The following is a 21,290-nucleotide window of genomic DNA, read 5'->3' on the forward strand; positions in this document are numbered from 1 at the left end:
CCAGACTCCCTGCAGCACTTGACCACTCCAGTTTGCACACTGCCCTTACTGCTCCATTGATGACGCTGTATCACCAGCACTTCACAGGAGAATGACACATCTGGAGAATTATAACAGCTGTGTGCGGATGGTAGGAATGAATTCCTGCTTAGAGTGAAGATATTATGTTATCTTGAGGTCTTTTTCAGTAGTAAGGATAAAAAGGAGAACAAGATCATCAGAAGATTCGAGCCTTATGAGGAAACTAACCATCAATCTGATTCCATCCCTCACCTTTGATCATAAACTCTGGGTAACCGTTGAAAGGATGGGAATACAAATGTGAGGAGTAAGCAGCTTCCCTACAAGGGTGCGTGGGCTCAACGTTAGGAGTAGGATGAGTAGCTCATAAGTGAAAGAAAATAGATGGATGAAAACACGTACTATTTGAGGTTACACCAAAGTTCAATATCACTACACATTAAAGGTTCAAAAATGAATTTGTCTTTGCAGTATCACTCCAATCAGTCGGAGGAACAGGTAGAACTTCACTACGCCAGTGTCCGCTTCTTGAAGAACCAGACAGATCCTGTCTACTCCAACATCAATCCAGCTGGACCCCGCAGACACGAGGAGACGGAGGACGAGGACGAGGACGAGGATGGTGTTCATTACGCTGTTGTCAAATTTAACAGTTCTGCCCTGAGGTGAGCATCTCTTCCTGCAGAAACATTATCCGGTCTAAAACCTCAAGACAAAATGTCCCCACAACCTCCTGATTATTTCTCTATTTATTTTGTCTCCTCTCAGAACCATAAGTCAGGAAACTGAGGAAGATCCAGCTGCACTGTACAGTACAGTCAACAAAACCGTCTGACTCTTAGAGCAATGTCTGCCAGTCCATCAGTCGTTCCACCACTGTTGGACTGAAATATCTCCACAACCACTGGATCTGTCTCTTATACACATCTTTGACTTGTGTGTCCTGGTTTGTTAATACTAACCAGTGGCCAACCAATAAGGAAGTGGTTACTATATGTCTCTAAATACCTCAACATCGTTAATGCACTGGCTGCTAATCAGCAACCTCGACACAGTGTGTCTACTCCACTAAAAAGACCCCACTGTACACTGAATTCTTTTTATTTAAGACCCATGTAATCAATCTATTCCTAGCCCCCCCCCCTCTCTGAGTGTGTGTTTTGCACCGTGTCCTCCAGGCCTGCAGGTGGTGCTCAAGTCCATTATGAAGGCCATGATCCCCCTGCTGCAGATCGGCCTGCTGCTGTTCGTAGCCATCCTCATGTTCGCCATCATCGGCCTGGAGTTCTACATGGGCAAGTTCCACACCACCTGCTACGATGAATTCACAGGTGAGAAAAGACAAAACGACTGTGATGAAATGAATATACCGTTGCCATCACGCACGCAGGATTTTAAAAAAAGCCACATGGGGACGCAAACTATGTATTTTTAAAAATCCTCAAGTTAAGACTGATACGGCCAGAACTGATATTTCTGGATGTTTATCCATGTTCAAATTTGTTGAACAAGCTTTTTTACCTTGTCATCACAGGAAAAACACAAATGTAGCTAATAAAATTGACGATGGCTCCGTCCCATTTAGTTAGTTAGTAGAAAAAGTAAATAATAAAAAGTAAATAATGGTTGCATTCCATTTAGCTGTTTGACTGTGAGGGTCATGGTATTGTCCCAATTTAGGGGCCGCATCCTTTGGACGATGTCGCAGACCGTAAAGACTGAACCTGCCTTTACCGTTGCATCACAAAGCGCTGCTCCTGTTGCCTAGCAACCTTGACAATGTCATGGCTTACTTTGACACTTGTATAGAATGAAGCCATCACTAATGTTCTCAGTGACACCTGTGTTTTGCTGTATGTCTGACTGTATGTGAAAATGACTGCTGTGCAACAGACCGGCGCCCTGGAACTGGCACAGCTAAGTGGAATGCAGCCATTGTTAATGTTTTCAGTTCCACGTGTGTTTAATTAATCAAAATGTCTCTCTTTCCCTCTCTCTCTCTCTCTCTCTCTCTCTCTCTCTGATCAGGAGAGCTAGTGGATGAATTGCCATGTGGGACAGAGCTGCCGTCCCGGTTGTGTCCTAACGGCACGTTATGTAAAGGTGGCTGGCTTGGACCCAACTACGGCATCACCCAGTTCGACAACATCCTGTTCGCCGTGCTCACCGTCTTCCAGTGCATCACCATGGAGGGATGGACCGACATGCTCTACTACGTAAGTTAGCCAAGCCTTAATATATGCTCTCACTTGTAGCTGTGGGATTTTCGTGCTAGCGTGTAGCTTTCTCTTTAGCAAGCAGCAATGAGCAACTCTCACCAACAATTTATGTGGCTTTGTGCCAAGCAGCACTTCATCTTCATTCTCGTAAAGAAAACACTTCCTGGCCACCGCTGCATCAGCTTTTTCTGCAAAACTCATTTGCATAAAGTTAAAATTTCTCAGCTCTCAATCATCGTTAGTCAGGCCAATGGTGTCACACCTGAAAACGCCTACGTGCATCATGAGCATTCACATATACTGGGCATGGTGTAAACAGGAAGCAGATCGTCTACTCTGCAGTTTCAGTTGATTAGTTGCACGAAACACTAAGAAGGAGGAACAGCAAAGGCGGTTGTAACGCTTGTAATTCGTTATCCATGTTGCTTTCAGAACTCTTTGTAGAGGCTGATAAAACCCAATCAGGGGAGCGACGGCGGGTGTCTCCGGAGGAGTGTGGACACCGGGAGTAAACGTAGTAAAAGAGACGCATTTTATCAAAACTAAAGCGTAGCAGTGTGGACGTCGCCTCGGAGGAATTTCACTGGCATCCCTGCCACGTTTGGGGGGAGGGGGGGGGGTTCTTAACCCTTATGCTCACTTGCATGTATTTGATTTGCCGACCTGTGCATTGCATTTCATCAAAAAGCCTTATACTCAGTTTTTTTTGTATCTACTAAGAAGTCAGTCTAATCTTACGAATGGGTTCTTAGTTTTGCCGACAGAGTCTCGTGATGAACCACAGATCTCGCTGCTGAATGCCTCACCAAGTCTTCATGGCTGAAACATCGTCTCTGTTCTCTACGATGTGCTTTAGCTTTGTCCTGTGTGTTTTTTTCGCACACTTGAAGGGCGGGTGTGGAGGCTGGTGATTGGCTCAAATTTCACTCAGCTGGATGAGGCATAGAGTAGTTTGAGATTTGATTCAAAACACCATTTATTTGTCCAAAAGCCATTTTCCATCCGTCTCTCTCTTTATCATTCTCTGTTTGACTTCCTTTATCCGTCTTCTCATCTGTCTTTTTCCTGCCTTCGGAGTCGCTCTCCTTCTCTCTCCGCCTCCTTCTCTTCCACTCTCTATTCTGGTCCGTCTCGCTCTATATTTAACATCTTCTCTGATGGATGGAGGCTGACTTCCACACTCTCACAGGCAGTCAGGAGGAAACCAATGAAAGTTTAATAGAGAACGGGCTGCTCGCACTGTACCATGCAGTATAAAACCCAACACATGCACGCAGCACTCCAGCAGCAGATAATAATCAGCTGATAGTTCCATTAAAGCATTACACGGGTCACAGAAACACAATATCCTCCGGTAACCTGATTTCTCTGATTGTCAGTTGGATTTGTTTAGTGAAAGAAGGAGGTGACAGAGTGTCTGACGGTTCCGCCGCTCACCAGACACCTCAGTGCAATCGATGTCTGTGAAAGCAGAAGTAACTGTAACATAACCGTGGTGTGTGTGTCTCCATGTTCCTGTTTCTGCACACGAATACAGCGTCTCTGCATCCAGGTCAGGCTTTAAGTTTAAAAAAATGGGTCACTTCTGAGCCAGCGTTACATACGTTTCAGTTCTCCTTGGATCTTGTGCAGCACGGAAAAAGTTGCTAACAACTATTGGTCCATCTCTGTGCCTTCGGTTAGTTAGTTAGTTAGTTAGTTAGTCTTACTTTCGCTAACCAAGTGGTTTGACCATAAAAATTCAAACCAAATCAAAAATAATACAGTTGAACATTGTATAGATCATAGTTACACAAAACAAACGAACTTCATTAAAGTGTAACTGCTTAAAAATACATCATGGAACATAATAAGAGATAAATATATGATTTATAAATCACAATAAGACACTTATAACGAATAATTAGTGGCTCTTAAAGGCATTATGTGGCGTTGCTGACCACTAGTAGCGCTAAGGAGCAATGTTTTTACAGGTGGATCCCGCCTCGTTTTTATTTTCTTTTTTTTTTGGGCATTATTTTGCCTTTGTTTGATAGGACAGTAGAGACAGTAGAGACAGTAGAGACAGTAGAGACAGAGAGCAGGGGATGCGGCAAAGAGTTCAGCCAGCCGGGAGTCGAACCCGCTGCTCTGGTATGCGCCGTAACTGTTCGGCTGTCGGGTCGCCCAATTCACGCGGTCGTGGATGTGGATGGGCGGCAGTTACTAGGTCAGTCGGACACTGTTGTACCCCTTCTCGGGGACACAGGGTTGGACATAACCAGGAAGACAACAGCAAAAGTAATAGAAGGAAACAAATGGGGTTTTAAGTGCATCTTCACCAAAACCGGGACAGTTCGTGTCCTGGGAAAGAAAAATCCTTATCTGGGACAGTCGCTCAAAAAAGAGAACAAACCCTAAAAGGCGGCAAATAAGAAGAACGCTAGCAACCTAACATGGACATAAACAATGCAGAATTTAAAAACATTAAAATAAAACTTGCAAATGTCTCATGAGGAAGGAAATGTGCTGTTACAGGGAATATGTGCGACTAAAACAATGAAAGAATCTCTACGGCTGTGTTGGACTGAGAAACTGCCTTTGGGAGATAAAATATCTGAACAAACACATCTGAGAATCTGTGCACAAGAGGAACAAAGGTCAATTATAAAATTCTACATTTCCGAGCTCTCAGGTCGTCGTCAGTCCTAGATGAATTGATCTGTAATAACACATCTGTCTGTGTGTCTGTCTGTGTTTCCCCTGCAGAGTAATGACGTGGAGGGCAGCGCCTGGAACTGGATGTACTACATCCCCCTCATAATCATCGGCTCGTTCTTCATGCTCAACCTGGTGCTGGGTGTACTCTCAGGGTTCGGTCCTCAAGACATTTTCTCATGATTAAAATTCCTTCCTTTTATACACCTGTATGCTTTGTATAATCTATATTCTGTGTTTCGTAATAAGCAAAATAAGCTGTGGGAAAAAATGACTCATGTCCCCACAGTGAATTTGCCAAAGAGAGAGAGCGAGTGGAGAACAGGAGCGAGTTCCTCAAGCTGAGGCGACAGCAGCAGATTGAGCGAGAGCTCAACGGATACCTGGAGTGGATCTGCAAAGCAGGTCAGTGCACACTGACAAACACACTGAGTCTGACACACACTGCTCAAGTCGCTGCACAGACATACTGAATGTGGCCGAACCAACCAAATCATGACTGTGTGCTAACACCTTATTTTTCTTCCATTCGTACAGAGGAGGTGATTCTGGCTGAGGAGGATGGCACAGTGAACTTTGATGGTAACTTCTTCTTTTATTGTGTGTATGTTCGTAAGCGAGGGAGAGACAAAGAGACAGGCTAATAACAAATAATAAATATACAGTAATTATACATTTACTTGAGTATTTGTTTTGGAAACTTATGACTTTTACTCCACGACACTTACAAGACAAATATTGTGCTTTTGACTTCTACTACATTTCACTGAAGTACTTTACTTTGAGGCAAAGCTGCGTTAGATAAAGATGAGATCATTCACCAGAGCACCACGGCCTTAGTCCATGTTTTTAGATATAAAGAAGGATTCCTTTAGTTTTAAATGTTTGCTGTTTTTACCATGACAACACTCAGTGCCCCCCCAAAAAAAGAAATATGAAAATAACAATGAATCCTTTTTTTAAAAAAAAATCAGTTTTAGTTTTGTTTCATATTCCTCAAGCTTTTTATTCTAAAGGTTCCACAGTCAGTCATTCAGTTCTGTAACTGCACTGTGGAAAAATGCGTTGACATGAAATCTTTTTTTTTTTTTTTTACTTTTAAATATTTAAGTATTTTTAAAAGCGCATACTCCAGTACTTCAACTCATCTAAAAACTTTGACTGAGCAACTTTCACTTGTACTGGAGTGATATTCGACAAAGATTATCTAAATCTCCACTTCGTCCACCTTTTGGAAATATACAATATGAAGACAAAGAGGAGGAGAAGACATGAGATTTGTCTGAATATGCTATGACTTATTTCTTTTCTTCCTCTTAGAGGATAAACAAAGACACCAGACACTGTAGAGTTCCAACACGTGTACGCAGCAGAGAAACACCTGATCAGAGTCTGTCAATATATGTCGTATATGTAAATGTTGGCGTTCAGCACAATACACCGGCGAGTGACAGACTCAGACTGGACGATTTTTTAACATTTTTCTCACGCTAGGTTCGAGGCGAAGGCCAACCATCAAAACCAAAAACAACAAGACGGAGCTGCTGAACCCTGAGGAAGGAGAGGACAACATGGGAGATGCAGTAGGTAAGAAAAAGAGAGGAATTTATGTTTCATCTCAGTCCTGGGATTTTTACAGCAAACTTACAGCTTGTTACTTGTATTTAAGTATTTCACTGCAGGTTTCACTAAAGTAGCTTTTTGAGCAGCTGCTGTCGGACGAACCAGCCGGTCTGTCAGTGTGCAAATAAACAGACATGATTCCAGCTCACTGCCCCTCCCTCCCTCCCCCAGGTTTTGCCCGCTCCAGTATAAAGAGCGGTAAAGATGGCTCCAACTACAGTAAAAAGGAGCGACGGATGCGATTCTTCATCCGCAAGATAGTGAAGACGCAGGCTTTCTATTGGACGGTGCTCTGCCTGGTGGGCCTCAACACCATGTGTGTGGCTGCGGTGCACTACAACCAGCCTGAGCTCCTCTCCGACTTCCTCTGTGAGTGGTCACACACACACACACACACACACACACACACACACACACACAATGCTCCGATCAAGACAAACCATACTCCTCAAACAACGTTATTATTATAATTATTATTATTATTATTATTTCAGACTGAAAAAATGTTCTGTTTGTCTCAAGCATCTGTTGATAAATATCGATATTATTACTTTTTTAATTATTCAATCCAGCTGATACTTAACTAACTCCTCATGTTACGACAAAGATTGTCTTCGCTTCACATTTTGCTAATTTGCAAATGTCATATACAGTATTAATATTAAGTTTTTAAGAGCGTGGCGGGAGCTGAACATACTTAATACATACAAAACATGTTAGTCTCATAGAGTATTTGCTCCGTACTTTAAAGGAGTTGTAAGTTTTTGCTATCGCTACATAGCTAACGTTAGCGTTAACAGCTGTTGAAAACTTTGCGAGTTCAGCATCAAACTTCATTCGTTGACTCAACAACAGCTGTCTCCAGAGGCGGAGAGCAACATTAATGTGAACGCCTTTTCTTCTACTGGAGTTAGCATGCTAACCAGCTAGCCCCGCCCCGTCCCGTCACTTTCCGATAGTGACTCACTGTCGCCTCCAGTCTGCCCTGAAAACGATATTATAACCTCTTGTATTATAAAGACAACAAGGGCTGAAGCTCTTGCCAAGTGGCCGTGGAGGAAATTTACAAAATAACCTCGTTAATGACGTGAGTTGAAGCTCGTGTGACTAATTAACTGAAATGTTTGATCACCTGTTGTATGTCAGACCCGATATGTCAAACCATCTTTTGGTTTTAGGAGGATTTTTGATGAGAGTCATACCTGTAGGAAACCAAATTTAACACTGACACCACCAACATCTGAGTGTCTTTTAATCACCACTGTGCTGTCCACACACACACACACACACACACACACACACACACACACACACGCACACACACTTCTCCCAAAGCTGAATCATCTTTTTACACTTCAAATCTTCAGCTTCCTCCTACACGTGCAAACAACGCGTTTAGAATTTAAAACCCTTTAAATAGCAGAAACATATCCAGCCCCATCAACAACGTCCGGAGCAAACTGTAGTTTCTTTTACATCTTATATACTAGTTATAAATATCATGCTCCGATCAGTGAAAGAAAATGTTATGTTCTTATGAGCAGCTTCACTATACAAAGAAATACACTTTAAAGGTTTCAAGTAGGAAACATCGATCTCATGCCCACTGTATGTTTACTGTCGTCCTTGATTGCGAATGAAACCCTGAGAGTTCAGTGCGATTATAGTCGTTTACTAAATAAGCACAGAAAGGCTTCGCAAGACAGGTACATTATTTTATTCTTTATTCAAGTTTTAACACACGCACACACACACACACACACACACACACACACACACACACACACAAAGCCCTCGGTGGAGTCAGCTGGTTTGTCCCTGGCCGGTGTCCAGTGTCATTAGCATATGAAGCTGTAGCTCCTGATGGAGTCCATTCATCACCACACTGTCATACACCGCTGGGCTCGCACCACCATCAACTTCCACTCATTTGACTCTCTCTCTATCTCTCTTTTCCCCTCCTCCTCTTTTGTTTTTCCTCTCTCACTTTCCCTGTCTTTTTTATCTGATCTTGTTCTTCTCCGCCTCGCTCTCTCTCTCTCTCTTCCTCTCTGTGACCCGACTTTCTTTCACCCCCCCCCTCTGCTCCGATGTCTTCATTTCTCACTGTCTCCTCCTTTCCGAATCCCACCTCCCTCCCTCCTTTTCCTCCCTCTCTCTTCCTCCCTCCAGTCTATGCAGAGTTTATCTTCCTCGGTTTGTTCATGTCTGAGATGCTGATCAAGATGTATGGTCTGGGCATCCAGCCCTACTTCCACTCCTCATTCAACTGCTTCGACTGTGTGGTGAGTGCACGCACGCACACACACACACACACACACACACACACACACACACACACACACTGAGCAACTAAGTGAAACAACTAAACAACTTCAGCTCATAACTCTCAGGTTTTGATGATTTGTTTGAGACGATGATGCAGAACAGCTTCAGCTTCACGTTTGCACTAAATGTGCAATAACTACATTCATTTGTCATGTCGACGTTGTTGCAGCGGCTCACTGGCAGGTTGCTCCATATTTTGTGCTGACATGCAGCAACATGGCGAAGTGACTCCCCGTGATGCTGTGTTCAGGCAGCAGGTTGGGGCCGGAGCCTCTGAATGCGTCAGTGTGCAGCTGTAAAAGTGTTGATGATTTCTTTCATTTTTAGTTTAATTTAAATGAATTTAATTTATTCATCAGAAACAAAAAGAAGCTTATGTGAACTAAGTTACTGTCAAACTTGTAGAGGCTTGGAAATGTGAAGCAGAGGAATTCATCAGCTTTTCATCTAATAAAACCATTTACCAAGTCTCTTAATTATTTGATAGTAATTTATCTAAAATGTGTGAGTTTGTTACTTAAAGTTGTTGAAAGCTAAATTTACATAGACTCAGTAAGGATTTTAAAAGCATTCTGATTCAATGAACCAACTGTAAACTGGATGCAGATTTAATACAATTCTGTCAAATGCCAAACGTTGGAAACAAACCTGAGAGCAGAGCTGCTGTAGAAAACACATCTGTCAGTGATGAAGAGTTACTAAACAGATCATAATACTTCAGCAAATGAATGATAAATAACGAACATACGCCAGATTATGCTGGCCGCCACTTAAAATAGTAAAATTGTTGTCGGAGTGTATTGAACTGGATCAACACGTGGTTTCACATCCACGGCAGAAACTTATTTACTGTTATAATAGAGAGGTAAATGACTCAGTGCAGTTATCAGTGTTTTCAATTGTAAAATTAAAATAAGTCAGACTGCTGCAAACACCCTGGATGTACTCACAAGGATATGACTGTGTGTGTGTGTGTGTGTGTGTGTGTGTGTGTGTGTGTATGTGTGTGTGTGTGTGTGTGCAGGTAATTGTGGGCAGTATCTTCGAGGTGGTGTGGGCCACCATCAAACCAGGCACGTCCTTTGGGATCAGCGTGTTACGAGCTCTGCGACTGCTCCGCATCTTCAAAGTCACCAAGTAAAGTGTCACTCTCACTCTCACTCTCTCTCTCTCTCACACACACACACACACACATATATATACATCACATTTCCATCAGCTTACTCATGCACCAATGAGGCAACCGTGACGCTGAGGATCACAAACTGAGGTGGAGATTTTTTCGTGTTTTAATTTGAAAATCTCTTCAGTGTTGTAACATCTGAACCGTCGTGAGGTTTTTGGCTCCTCGACACTCGTCTGTCGCTCTCTTCAGGAGAGATTTTAATTGGGTTTGGCAACATCGATCTGTTTGTGTGTAACTCTCCCGCTCGTCACGACGCTGTTCATCCGGACGGATTTATTCTCTCAGTGGGGATACCTGGTGATTTGGGGTGATCGCCACCGGGGGGGGGGGGGGGGGGGGGGGGGGGGGGGTTGAAGGTTCAGTCACTGAGCTGAACGATAAGTTCTGCTCTGTGTGGAATGTGTCGACAAGTTTGGGGAAAACAAAGTGAGTAAAGAAAGTTTCTGAAGTAGATCAAAACTCTCTGAAACTTCAAACTGCACCGGGGTGAAATTATCCTGAATAATGCGGGAGAAAGTTAATAGTTACAGGATCACAACATCTAATTTTATGATTGGATCAGCCTCTATGTTCTTTCCTTATATTCAACGTCTCCAGAGTTCGGAGGTTTAATTCCCCGGGTCTCTTCTAGCCCTTCACCTTCCCCTCCTCCTCCTCCTCCTCCATTCCCTCCCTCTTTCATGCCCACCTTTCACTTCTTCTCCTTTCTTTCTCTTGTCTCCTCCTCCTCAGATACTGGGCTCCTCTTCGAAACCTGGTGGTTTCCCTGCTGAACTCCATGAAGTCCATCGTCAGTTTGCTCTTCCTCCTCTTCCTCTTCATCGTGGTCTTTGCCTTGTTGGGGATGCAGCTGTTCGGAGGACAGTCAGTATCAACACGAACCAAAAAAAAAAAAAGATCTGTTCTCTGCGTTAAAGTTGAATTTGTGTCTATATGATTGTTTGACTTTTCTTCTTCTCAGATTCAACTTTGAATCCGGGACTCCGCCCACTAACTTTGACACGTTTGCTGCGGCCATCATGACAGTGTTTCAGGTGAGAGAGAAAATATTTACAGATGTGTTTATGAGAAAGCAGATGTTAGGATTTTGTTATTGTTAATATCGTCAACCCTTTATAATGACTGACTGACTCTCTCACATACGTGAGGACAAACATCACCGCTGAACTGTCTTCAAATATCATCCTCAGCTTCACATGTTCGTTTGATTTATTCGCCTGTAGCTGAAAGATTTGTCCTTTTTCAAATATAGACACCAGCGAGTTACCGCATTCTCCCAACACGTCTGTAAGCACACTCACATACACTCGGCTGAAGCTCTTCTTTTCGAGAGTGAAATTTAATGAAGGCCATTGTTGTCGTGTCATCGGTTTGTCAGACGACTTGTTCAGCTCAGACTGCGCTCTCCGTGTTTTCCGTGTTCTCTGTACTCGGCCTTTTGTTAAGAGCCATTTGTGTCGCCGTGTTGTCTCTGAGTGACTGTCTCCTTTCCTGTATGGCCATTTGTATTAAATCACACTGTGAGGACCGACATCTGTTCACACATGGTTAACCAACAAAGTTTTTGAGATGTTCAACACACACATTCGTCCTGAAGTGAACTCTAGGACCTGCGTCGTTTAAACCAGCAACGACAGCTGGTGTCTCTAAATCAGCCGTGTCTGAGATTTTAAGCTTCATGCATTTAGGGAATGTATTTGTTATGTCTATTTTGAAAATTCTCAAGTTTATAAAACAAAATCAATTTAATTATTAACATTGGCACAGTCCTCTGGTGACAAAGGCAACCCACAATATGCTTCTGCTAATCATTTGTTTCTGTATCTGTGGATGAATAAGAACGAACTTCCTGTCCCTTAAAATGAATCCTACGTATAAACCTGGTAACGTTTGTGGCGGCCCTGCAGATCCTGACGGGAGAGGACTGGAACATGGTGATGTACGACGGCATCGAGTCCCAGGGAGGAGTGAACGACAAAGGGATGGTTTTCTCCATCTTCTTCATTGTCCTCACACTCTTCGGCAACTGTATCCTGCCTCCACACTTACAGATGCTAATGTGATAGTGATAAGATAATTCCTTTTTCCTGTCTGTTTCCTGTTACCTTCCCGCATCTGCAACTAATCTATACCTCCCCTTCTGCGTTTATTTGGTCCTGCTGAGAAACCTCCGTCAGATTCCTCTTGTCTGGTTGTCCTCTCTCCTTAACGTCTGCCCCCACAGACACTCTGCTTAACGTCTTCTTGGCCATCGCTGTTGACAATCTGGCCAACGCCCAGGAGCTCACCAAGGTACAGCATCACACCAGAAAAAAACACATTCTCCCCCTTATTCTAAGAAATAATTAGTAAAGAGTAAAATGTCTCTGTGGCCGTTTAGTAACAAACAATGATTATGTCTTCCTCATAATTTAATCTGCAGTGTTGGATTACTAAACATACTTCATACATCTGGAATTTATTCTTGGTTGCTGTTTTTGTTATTCTCACTGTATTATGTGCGAGTGTGATGATACTTGTCTTCTCCAATAGGATGAGGAGGAACAAGAGGAGGCAGCCAATCAGAAGACAGCGATGCAGAAGGCTAAGGAGGTGGCGGAAGTCAGCCCGCTGTCTGCAGCCAACCTGTCTATTGCTGCGTGAGTACACACACACACACACACACACACACACACACACACACACAGTGACATAATGCAAGTCTAAACCCCTTTAATAGCCCTGTGAAGGTGTATCAAAACATCATCACTCCCAAGGTCTAAAACTCAACCTGGTCCTCACAAAGATAGAGGTACAAGTACACACACACACACACACACACACACACACACACTTCTGGACAGAAATCTCTCACTCTTTTTGTAAAATTGCACACACACAGAAAGCACTGTTTCCCTCTCCAATCTGTGCATCCCAACATTCATGATTGGCAGGCGTTCATGTACACGTAATGCACACACACGCACACACACACACACACACACAAACACACACACACACACACACCATCGCTCTCTCCCCATTCCCGTCCTCTAAAACATGATTAAGCGATTGTTCTGGGAGTGAAAGGAACAGATTCAGGGCTTTGTGAAGTGAGGAAGAGCGAGAGGCGGACAGTCTGTAAAATCTGCTCCTGGCAGCAGAAACACTGACAATAGGACACATCAAAACCAAGCTCAAAAAAAACAAAAAACCCCTGCTGCTCCTTTAGAAGTCACCGGACTCTTCAGTCGCCGCGGCGAGCCGAGCCTTTGACGGCTAGATTAGAAGCTGGTGGTTTTTGTGCGACAGTGATGCTCCTCAATTAGACGCTAACTTGTCAGTCATTTACTGTAACAGGGGCGTGTATCATGTCTGTAGGTTATGGAATCTAAATAGTGTTTTTAAGCCCAGAAGATTTACTCATAAGCATAAATCGACGTGTTACACAGCGCCAGGATTTGACGTCTTGTGTTTATAAATAAAAAGAAGACGCCATTAACCAGCTGATTGAACTGTCAAGTGATTTTTTTAAAGCTTTTCAGGTGAACAGCTCCGGTAAAACAACATGGTTTGGACAAGAGCTTGGAACTGGTTGGTTTTGGGACAAGCGAAAGATCTGTTGGCGTTTCCTCTCTGGACTCATCTTCTAAAACAGTTTGAGATGCCGTCTTTCCTCTTGGCCTCTTGACAGACTCTGTCCATTTCTGGGTTGAGCCAACAGGAAACCCATAGGCTTACTGGGTTTACTGTGTTTACTGAGTTTACTGGGTTTACTGGGTTTACTGGGTTTACTGAGTTTACTGAGTTTACTGGGTTTACTGGACACTTTTAGGGCTGACTAACTCTAGCAGATGCCATGAGGATGGACAGATAGGAAACCTGGATTAATTACAGGAACTGAATACAGTTCTCTAATTCTCTCTCTATGAAAGTTGCTCGGCCGGTCATACGCTAAAAGAAAACTTCTGGGTTTGCTTCCATGTTGTGCCATTAGTGTTTCTCCTCCAGTGTGATGTCATGTGATTAAAGGTGCTTGTGTAGACTCTGGAAAAGTTTTAAAAAATGTAAAGCCTCCATTGGTTAAAATTTGGCAACATCGGCAACATACAAACAACCCAAAATGCAACACTTTCTTAAAGTGACAGGTTCACTCTGTGACACAAGTAGTCGCTACATCCAGAGAGAATGAAGGCGAGTCATTATGAATAAGTAAAAGTACACAGGCTCAAGTGAGGACTGGAGCATGTAAAGGACGCCGAGACAAGAGATGCCAAGAAAGAAGGAACATTATAAAATGCACTTAAAAAATACTAAAGAAAGAAACAAAAGAGGGATGGAGATCCGAGCCAAAAAGGACAAAAGGATGGAGAGGCCGTGCCATGTTCCTCATCCTAAACCTGGCTAATGAAAACTAACCCAAAACATCAAATTATCAACTGAAACAACAAACACCCAGCACCCTGGACCATGCTGGGAAACAAAGGGGCAGATCTAGGGAGACAAGTCCACCTGGTAAACAGGTAGAAGAGAGGGAGAAAGAGAGAGAGAGAGCAAAACGACCACACGAGCAGTGCGCAGTTCAAGATGAATCCCACTAAAAGAACATTATCTCACACTCACACACACTCCATGAATTAGAGGACAGTGTAATTCATATTCGCAGTGAAAAACGCTGCATGTTTTTCTGCAGCGCTCGGGAGACTGGAGCTCTGCGGAGTTCATTGTTCAGTGGTTCAAAGTCTTTTCATTTTTTGCTCTTCTCCGTCTCGGCCACTTCGTCCTGCGCTGACATTGTTCGCAGTTCACGCTTCCTTCATTCACAGATTCTGCCTAATGTTACGTGGCCTCACATTGCAAGTTGCAGATTGCCATTAGTTTTATTACCACATTTTGTTTTATTCTTCTTTGTACCGGAGTTCTGTCTTGCTTTTGTAAGGGTTCATTGTTACCACCTACTGTCGCTGCTAATTTCCCAGTGGTACAAATTCATTCTCCGTTCCTTTCTCTCCCTTTTTCTGTCTATTCATCACCCACTCTGCCCTTGTATATACCTTTCTATTCGTCACCATATCTTCTTTTTATCCATCTTCAACATCTCCATCTCCATCTCCCCCTTTCCTCTCCCAAATCAAATCCCCTCTTCTCCACCCAATCACCCGCACCCCACCCTCCTCTAACAGTAAGGAGCAGCAGAAGAACCACATCAAGGGGAACAAGTCGGTGTGGGAGCAGAGAACGAGCGAGATCCGCAGACAGAACCTGATGACGAGCCGCGAGGCGCTCTACAATGAGCTAGAGCAGGACGACTGGAAGGTGGGAGGGGAGGGAGAGGAGGTGAGGACCCCGCCCTTCCCCTAAAAAAGGACACACGTATACACATATATATACAGTCTACTCCTGATATATATGGTGAATATATGTTGTAATGTGTGCAGAGTGATGTGATTGGTTACTTTTAACCACTTGAAGGGACATTATCACCCCTCTGTTTTGAACAACTCCTGGATGTCAATTGGAAAGGCTTTATATTAAAAAAGATGCTCAGTTGGCATTAAATATGAAAATGCCCGAAACATACGGCCCCATAAATATATATCACCACAATATCACGACCAGGTTCCAACATTTTGAAAGACAAATTGGACGTGATGTCTTTGGCAAATGTGAGTTGGAGCCGATGCCAAGTTATAAAAAATAATTTCTCTGGTTTTCCAAAAGTTTGAAACACGTTGGTTTAAAAACCCTGAGATCATGTTCATCCTTGTCCCAGTGTAAGAAGAGATGAACGTGGTGTAAAGTCTTTTGGAAAGTCAGAAAGTTTACATGAACAGTGTAAGATCAATGGTACTGATGGTGACAAGTTTCTTTGTGACTGTGGCAGGTAACCAGTTTGTTTGTTCCACATTTTTCTGCTTCCCCAGCAGATGTGAAACTATTCAAAAAAAGTAATTTCACATCAGCTGGAAATCTTTGTTTTCGCTGACCTCCTGTGGTGCAACTCGTCACATATGCACGGTGATGTAGAAGTGTACCCCAGGGTGTGTCAGTCCACTGTGACATCACCGTTGGGTGTGGTTACAGGACATGTCTGACCGCACCTGTCCACATCCATCAGTCTGATGTGAAGTCACTTTTTAATGACAGTACATTTTGGCCCATCTGCATGCAGTGTGCACTGGACTTTACGCAAGCGCCTGATCTGCCTCCGAGCCGCTGTGCAGCGCGGGTCATGCTGCATTTCACAGATCTTTTGATTCCAGGGTGTAATGTCCCTTTAAGCCTGTGAAAGAGTGTTATTATTGCACTAGCCGGTGCTATATGGGACGGCTTGAAACTGCGTGCTTGGGAGTGATGCTGATATAAAGTGGGGCATGCAGAGAAATCCAGAGCTGTACCCAAAGAGGGAAGTGGACTCAAAACTGGAGCGGGGCAAAAAAAAAAAAAAAGACGACGATCAGGAGTCGACTGGATCTTCACAGCTGGAGCTGTTTCACCATTTTACTGTTCTGAAAATACTCATGACAATTTTGCTTTTAAATTGTTTATGCGGAATCCAAAACGGTGGACTGTTTGCTGAACTGTGTATATCTGTGGCTCAGGGGAGGGAACAGGGCGGGGAGATTATGCAAGTGTCGCAAACTCCAGGTTTATTCTGGGTGAAGCGAGATGTCAGTCAGGTGCAGACTACCTGACCTGGACTGCAGCTACTGAAACCTAAAAAAAACACGTATACAACTGAGCTGTATTAACCCAGGTGTGATGAAACATCTGCTTCTTGAAAACTGTTAAAAACCCAACAGTTTCAAACATGCACGGACGTCAGTGAGGAAATAAGAATTATTTCCTTTGTTGCTGCAGCAAAATGTTTTTCTTTACTTTGCTTTTTCTGTTGCTTTCACTGACACTTCATTATCACTTTATTACCGTTATTCAGTATGATAACATAGATTCAAATGCACAACCAAAATAAACTCTGGGGTTCATTAATGTTTCTTCCTTCAAATATTCCTGCTAAACGGAAGCAATTTAATCCCTCCAATAATTCTTTTTTCAATTTATGATTTGATTTCTACTGGAGTGGTGCATTGGAATATTTTCCATCAGTCAAATTAATGAAAGAAATGTTTAAGATGCAGAGGAATCACAGTTCTTTTAATTGTAAGACTAACATGGTAACTGGTAAGTGGCAACACTTGCTCATCTTACTCTAGTCATACAGATGTTTGGGGATTTATTTTTTGCCCAAGTTTTGAGATATCCGTCTGTGAAATTCAGCTGCCGTCGTGGCGATGGAGATGGTCAGGATATCTCAAAACCAGAGAACATAAAGACGTAGTGTTTCTTCATGGCTAGATGCCACTAGGGCTCAACAGGAAGATGCGTGTCATGTGATTTGGATGACCAAACCCCTCTGAGATATATGTGAGATTGTGACAGCACCCACTGCTACGCTCTCACCCTCCCTCAGGTGTCCTACCCACGGAAAGGACGTGGTGACATGAAGACCCACTTGGACCGGCCGCTGGTTGTCAACCCACAGGACAACCGCAACAACAACACCAACAAGACCCAACCCGGTGAGCTGCCTCTGGACCAGGAGTACCGCCACCAGGACATCGACCACTACCGCCGAGCCGCCCACTACTACCACCACCACCGCCACCACCATCAGAAAGCCATCGGGCCGGACAGCGGGGACGCGGGACAGCCAGCCGAGACCCGGGTGCAGCGCGGATTCAGCTGCACGTCTCTGGGAAACGTGGAGGGCGGCGTGGAGGCCCAGCAGGGGGAGGAGAGGCACAGCCACAGGAGCCACCGGGGCCACCGACACAGGAACAGGGAAGGCAAGGAGGCCCGCAGCGCGTCCCCCCACCGGAGTGAAGCGGGAGAGGGGAACAATGAGCACAGGAGGTCCAGGCAGCACCGCAGGGCAGCCAGGGAGGGGGAGGAGGGCAGGAGACCCAGATCCAGGGGGACGGAGGGAGAGGGCGAGAAAGGCGAGGAAGGGGAGGGACGGAAGACAAGACGGCATCGCCACGGCAACCAGGAGAGGAGCAGAGGGCATCGCACCAGAAAGTGAGTGAAGGAAGGGTTTATTTTCTCCGTTTGTGAGACTCAAATTACAACCTGACAAGCACTAATAACCTGTTAAGTTTGTCTTTGTCTAAGAAACAGGAAGCCACCTGACACTCACACTAATGACCTCTGAGGGGACTTCCTGTTTACCCTTAGATCAGGTGATCAAGAGACACAGAGAGAGAGAGAGGCAAGACACAGACTGACCTGCTGAGAGACGTTGTAGATGTTGTCAAAGTAGACGAGAAACAGCAGAAATGTTCAAGTCGTAGAGCGTATTTTTAATTTCCCCAGTTTGTGGCAGGTGAGAGGAAAGTGTAAAAACCTGTATATCTATCTGTGTGCACTGATGAATAGTTTAAGGGCGTGTGCAGTGCAGGAGACATTTTGTGACATATGGTGCTACATCTGGTGTTTTTGATAAGATGCGCCCTCCATCACCTGATCTTCTCCATCATCCGTGTTTCATCTTTTTTTCATCTTCTCTCCCCCCGATCCCTCCTTTCTCTCCGTCCTTCGTCCTTCCTGCCCTCCTCCTCCGTCAGGGAGCACCACAGCAGCGGCCCCAGCCTCTCCACCACGCGGCCCATACAGCAGTACAACGAGGACCTGGACAACTTCCGCAACAACAGCAAGCTGGCCAGCGCCCACGAGCACCCTTACGCCCTCCCGCCAGATCATCCCGACCACCCGGACCACGTCAACAACCTGCTGAACTGCCGCGACGCCGACACCCACACCCTGCTCCACAGCATGGACAGCCTGATCCTGACCAGCATGGCCAAACCCGATTACACAACCATAGACATGCCCCCTGTCTACCCCTACCCCTCCACCAACGCCATTCTGCAAGGTGAGCGCCCGGGGGGATCAACATGGGTGTCATCATAAATCCCTTGTTATTATGAAAGTTGAGAATTTAGCTGTACACAAGCCCATTTATATTCAGGATTGAGGGATTTGAGTCATGTAGCATCACAAATGGAGATTTTAGCCTAAAATTTGTTTGTAAGTCTGAGGTGTAATTTCAGTTTTGGTCACTAATGACATCAAAGCGTGGCATCGTCTATTTATTAATCAAATAAATAACCAAAAACACTATTTATTTTGTTTTGAATAAACTTAGATGTGTAGATAATGTCACTTCTCTTGCAGTGTTACTCCCTATGAACAGTAAATTAAGTTTGTCATGTAAATGTCATTTAAAACCATTTCTTCACTGGTAAACACTGACGCACTAAACCCAGTGTGATTCACTTCTGCTCTTGAAGCAATGCTGGTGGATGTTTCATGTGTTTTCTGTCTTCTGGCTCTGGTGAAGCTGACCTCCTTCTGTCCGTTCCTCTTCCTTTTTTTTTGTTCTACCTTCTTTGTTTTGCTCAGTGAACAAGAACGCCAACACCGACCAGAAGAAGAGCGAGGAGAAGAAGGAGGAGGAGGACGAGGGGGGAGATGAAGACGGCCCCAAACCCATGCCTCCATACAGCTCCTGTTTCATAATGTCCACCACCAACCCGTAAGTGTTTATCTGTGTTACAGAATATGAGCGGTTAAAAACGGTTTGTTTTTCGTGGGTTTTTCTTATGTGTCAACATGTGCATGCGTCTGTGTTTTGCACCAGGTTTCGGAAGTGCTGTCACTACATCCTGACTCTGAAGTATTTTGAGTTCAGCATCCTGTCTGTCATCGCCATGAGCAGCATCGCCCTCGCTGCAGAGGACCCTGTCTGGCCTGACTCGCCACGAAACAACGTGAGGCATAGTTCCGTGTGTTGACCGACTTTAACTGGTAGAGATGTTGTCCGAGCATCAGGCCTTGACCATAGCGATTAAATTAGACGAGGTCAGGATCAATGATAATGATAATGGCAGTTTTCTTATGCCTCTGCGCCGGCGACTGTCAGGGCTGGAGCAATATCTCAGTAGATTTGTCAGAAACATTCATTTCGACTCAAGGATGAACTGATTTAGATTTTGGTGGTTCAAAGGTCAAAGGTCACTGTGACCTCACAAAACATGGTTTTGGCCATAACTCACAAATTCATTCACCAATTATGACACAAATTTGACTCACATGTCCATAAGGATGAAATGAAGCGATGACACTTTATATCCAAACGGTCGACTTCACTGTGACATCACAATGATCTGCAGAAACATCATTATTCAACGCTGTAGCTCAGGAAGGAGAGATTGTGACCATGATTCCTGTAACTTGTTCCTGTAGCTACTGCAAGGCAGTAATTCTAGTTTAATCTTGCACCAGCTCTGTTGTACACCATTATACTTGGAAACATTCAGGATTATCACATTTAAAGTGAAGATGTGGAAGATACTGAGAAGAAGGATATTACCCAGAAAAATTTTTTTAAAGGAGAATCAGAAAATGAAATATGAATCCATTATTGTTTTACTTACTAATATTTATCAGAGCTTAAATAAATGTTGAAAAAGGACACTGAAGAGGGAAACAGGGTGTGACAAATAGCTAGATATTCTAAAATGGCAGTTTAAAAATAGCCACTGAAAACAGGATTAAGATTAGAATAAGGATTAGGCTCTGGTTGGTGTCTGATTGTTCGTCTCTGTCTCTGTTAATCTCTGCTGCTCTCTGTTTCTCATTGATCCATCTCTCTCTCTCTCTCTCTCTCTCTCTCTCTGTCTCTCTCTCTCTGCCGTGATAATTACATCTCACTGTGTTGTGTTGCTCTGCAGGTGCTGCGCTATTTTGACTACGTTTTCACAGGCGTCTTCACGTTTGAAATGTTGATCAAGGTAACAAAGTATCACCCGTGTGAGTGTGTGTTTGAGTGCTGATGATGATGATTGTGTATTTTGCGTGTCTTTTTTTTGTAGTGATCTGTTGTTATATTTTTTTTTTTGTGCGTGTGTGTGCTTAAGTTTGTGTATTTGTGCTGTGTCTTTGCCTTTGTAAGTGCACCGACTTGTGTATGAGTGTGTGTTTGAGTTATTCTAAGTGTGTGTTTGTGTGTGTGTGTGTGTATGTATGTCGTACTGAACATGCTCCGTGTCTTTCAGATGGTGGTGCTGGGCTTGTTTCTCCACCAGGGCTCCTACTTCCGCGACTTGTGGAACATTCTGGACTTTATAGTGGTTAGTGGTGCTCTGGTGGCCTTCGCCTTCACGTAAGTGCCCCCC

General features: G+C 44.0%; 1 protein-coding gene across 1 annotated transcript in view; it reads left to right on the forward strand.

Annotated features, from left to right (window-relative positions):
* Window positions 1–21,290, forward strand: part of cacna1ab (calcium channel, voltage-dependent, P/Q type, alpha 1A subunit, b) — a 96,264-nt gene that overhangs the window by 18,521 nt on the left and 56,453 nt on the right. The window contains exons 6-28 of the mRNA XM_087177806.1: window positions 493–686; window positions 790–797; window positions 1,200–1,352; window positions 2,050–2,237; window positions 4,989–5,092; window positions 5,227–5,342; window positions 5,475–5,519; window positions 6,432–6,524; window positions 6,732–6,929; window positions 8,733–8,845; window positions 9,913–10,025; window positions 10,807–10,938; window positions 11,036–11,108; window positions 11,982–12,102; window positions 12,299–12,366; window positions 12,607–12,713; window positions 15,237–15,390; window positions 17,525–18,132; window positions 18,678–18,985; window positions 19,516–19,648; window positions 19,754–19,883; window positions 20,847–20,906; window positions 21,171–21,277. Coding sequence (XP_087033932.1) covers window positions 493–686; window positions 790–797; window positions 1,200–1,352; window positions 2,050–2,237; window positions 4,989–5,092; window positions 5,227–5,342; window positions 5,475–5,519; window positions 6,432–6,524; window positions 6,732–6,929; window positions 8,733–8,845; window positions 9,913–10,025; window positions 10,807–10,938; window positions 11,036–11,108; window positions 11,982–12,102; window positions 12,299–12,366; window positions 12,607–12,713; window positions 15,237–15,390; window positions 17,525–18,132; window positions 18,678–18,985; window positions 19,516–19,648; window positions 19,754–19,883; window positions 20,847–20,906; window positions 21,171–21,277 — 3,326 coding nt within the window. The remainder of the gene's footprint in view (window positions 1–492; window positions 687–789; window positions 798–1,199; window positions 1,353–2,049; window positions 2,238–4,988; window positions 5,093–5,226; window positions 5,343–5,474; window positions 5,520–6,431; window positions 6,525–6,731; window positions 6,930–8,732; window positions 8,846–9,912; window positions 10,026–10,806; window positions 10,939–11,035; window positions 11,109–11,981; window positions 12,103–12,298; window positions 12,367–12,606; window positions 12,714–15,236; window positions 15,391–17,524; window positions 18,133–18,677; window positions 18,986–19,515; window positions 19,649–19,753; window positions 19,884–20,846; window positions 20,907–21,170; window positions 21,278–21,290) is intronic.

The sequence above is a fragment of the Seriola lalandi genome, unplaced genomic scaffold (genome assembly GCF_002814215.2).
Source record: "Seriola lalandi dorsalis isolate HSWRI2012SDOR001 ecotype SW California unplaced genomic scaffold, Sedor1 jcf7180002054656, whole genome shotgun sequence".
In the NCBI taxonomy this organism is placed as follows: Eukaryota; Metazoa; Chordata; class Actinopteri; order Carangiformes; family Carangidae; genus Seriola; species Seriola lalandi.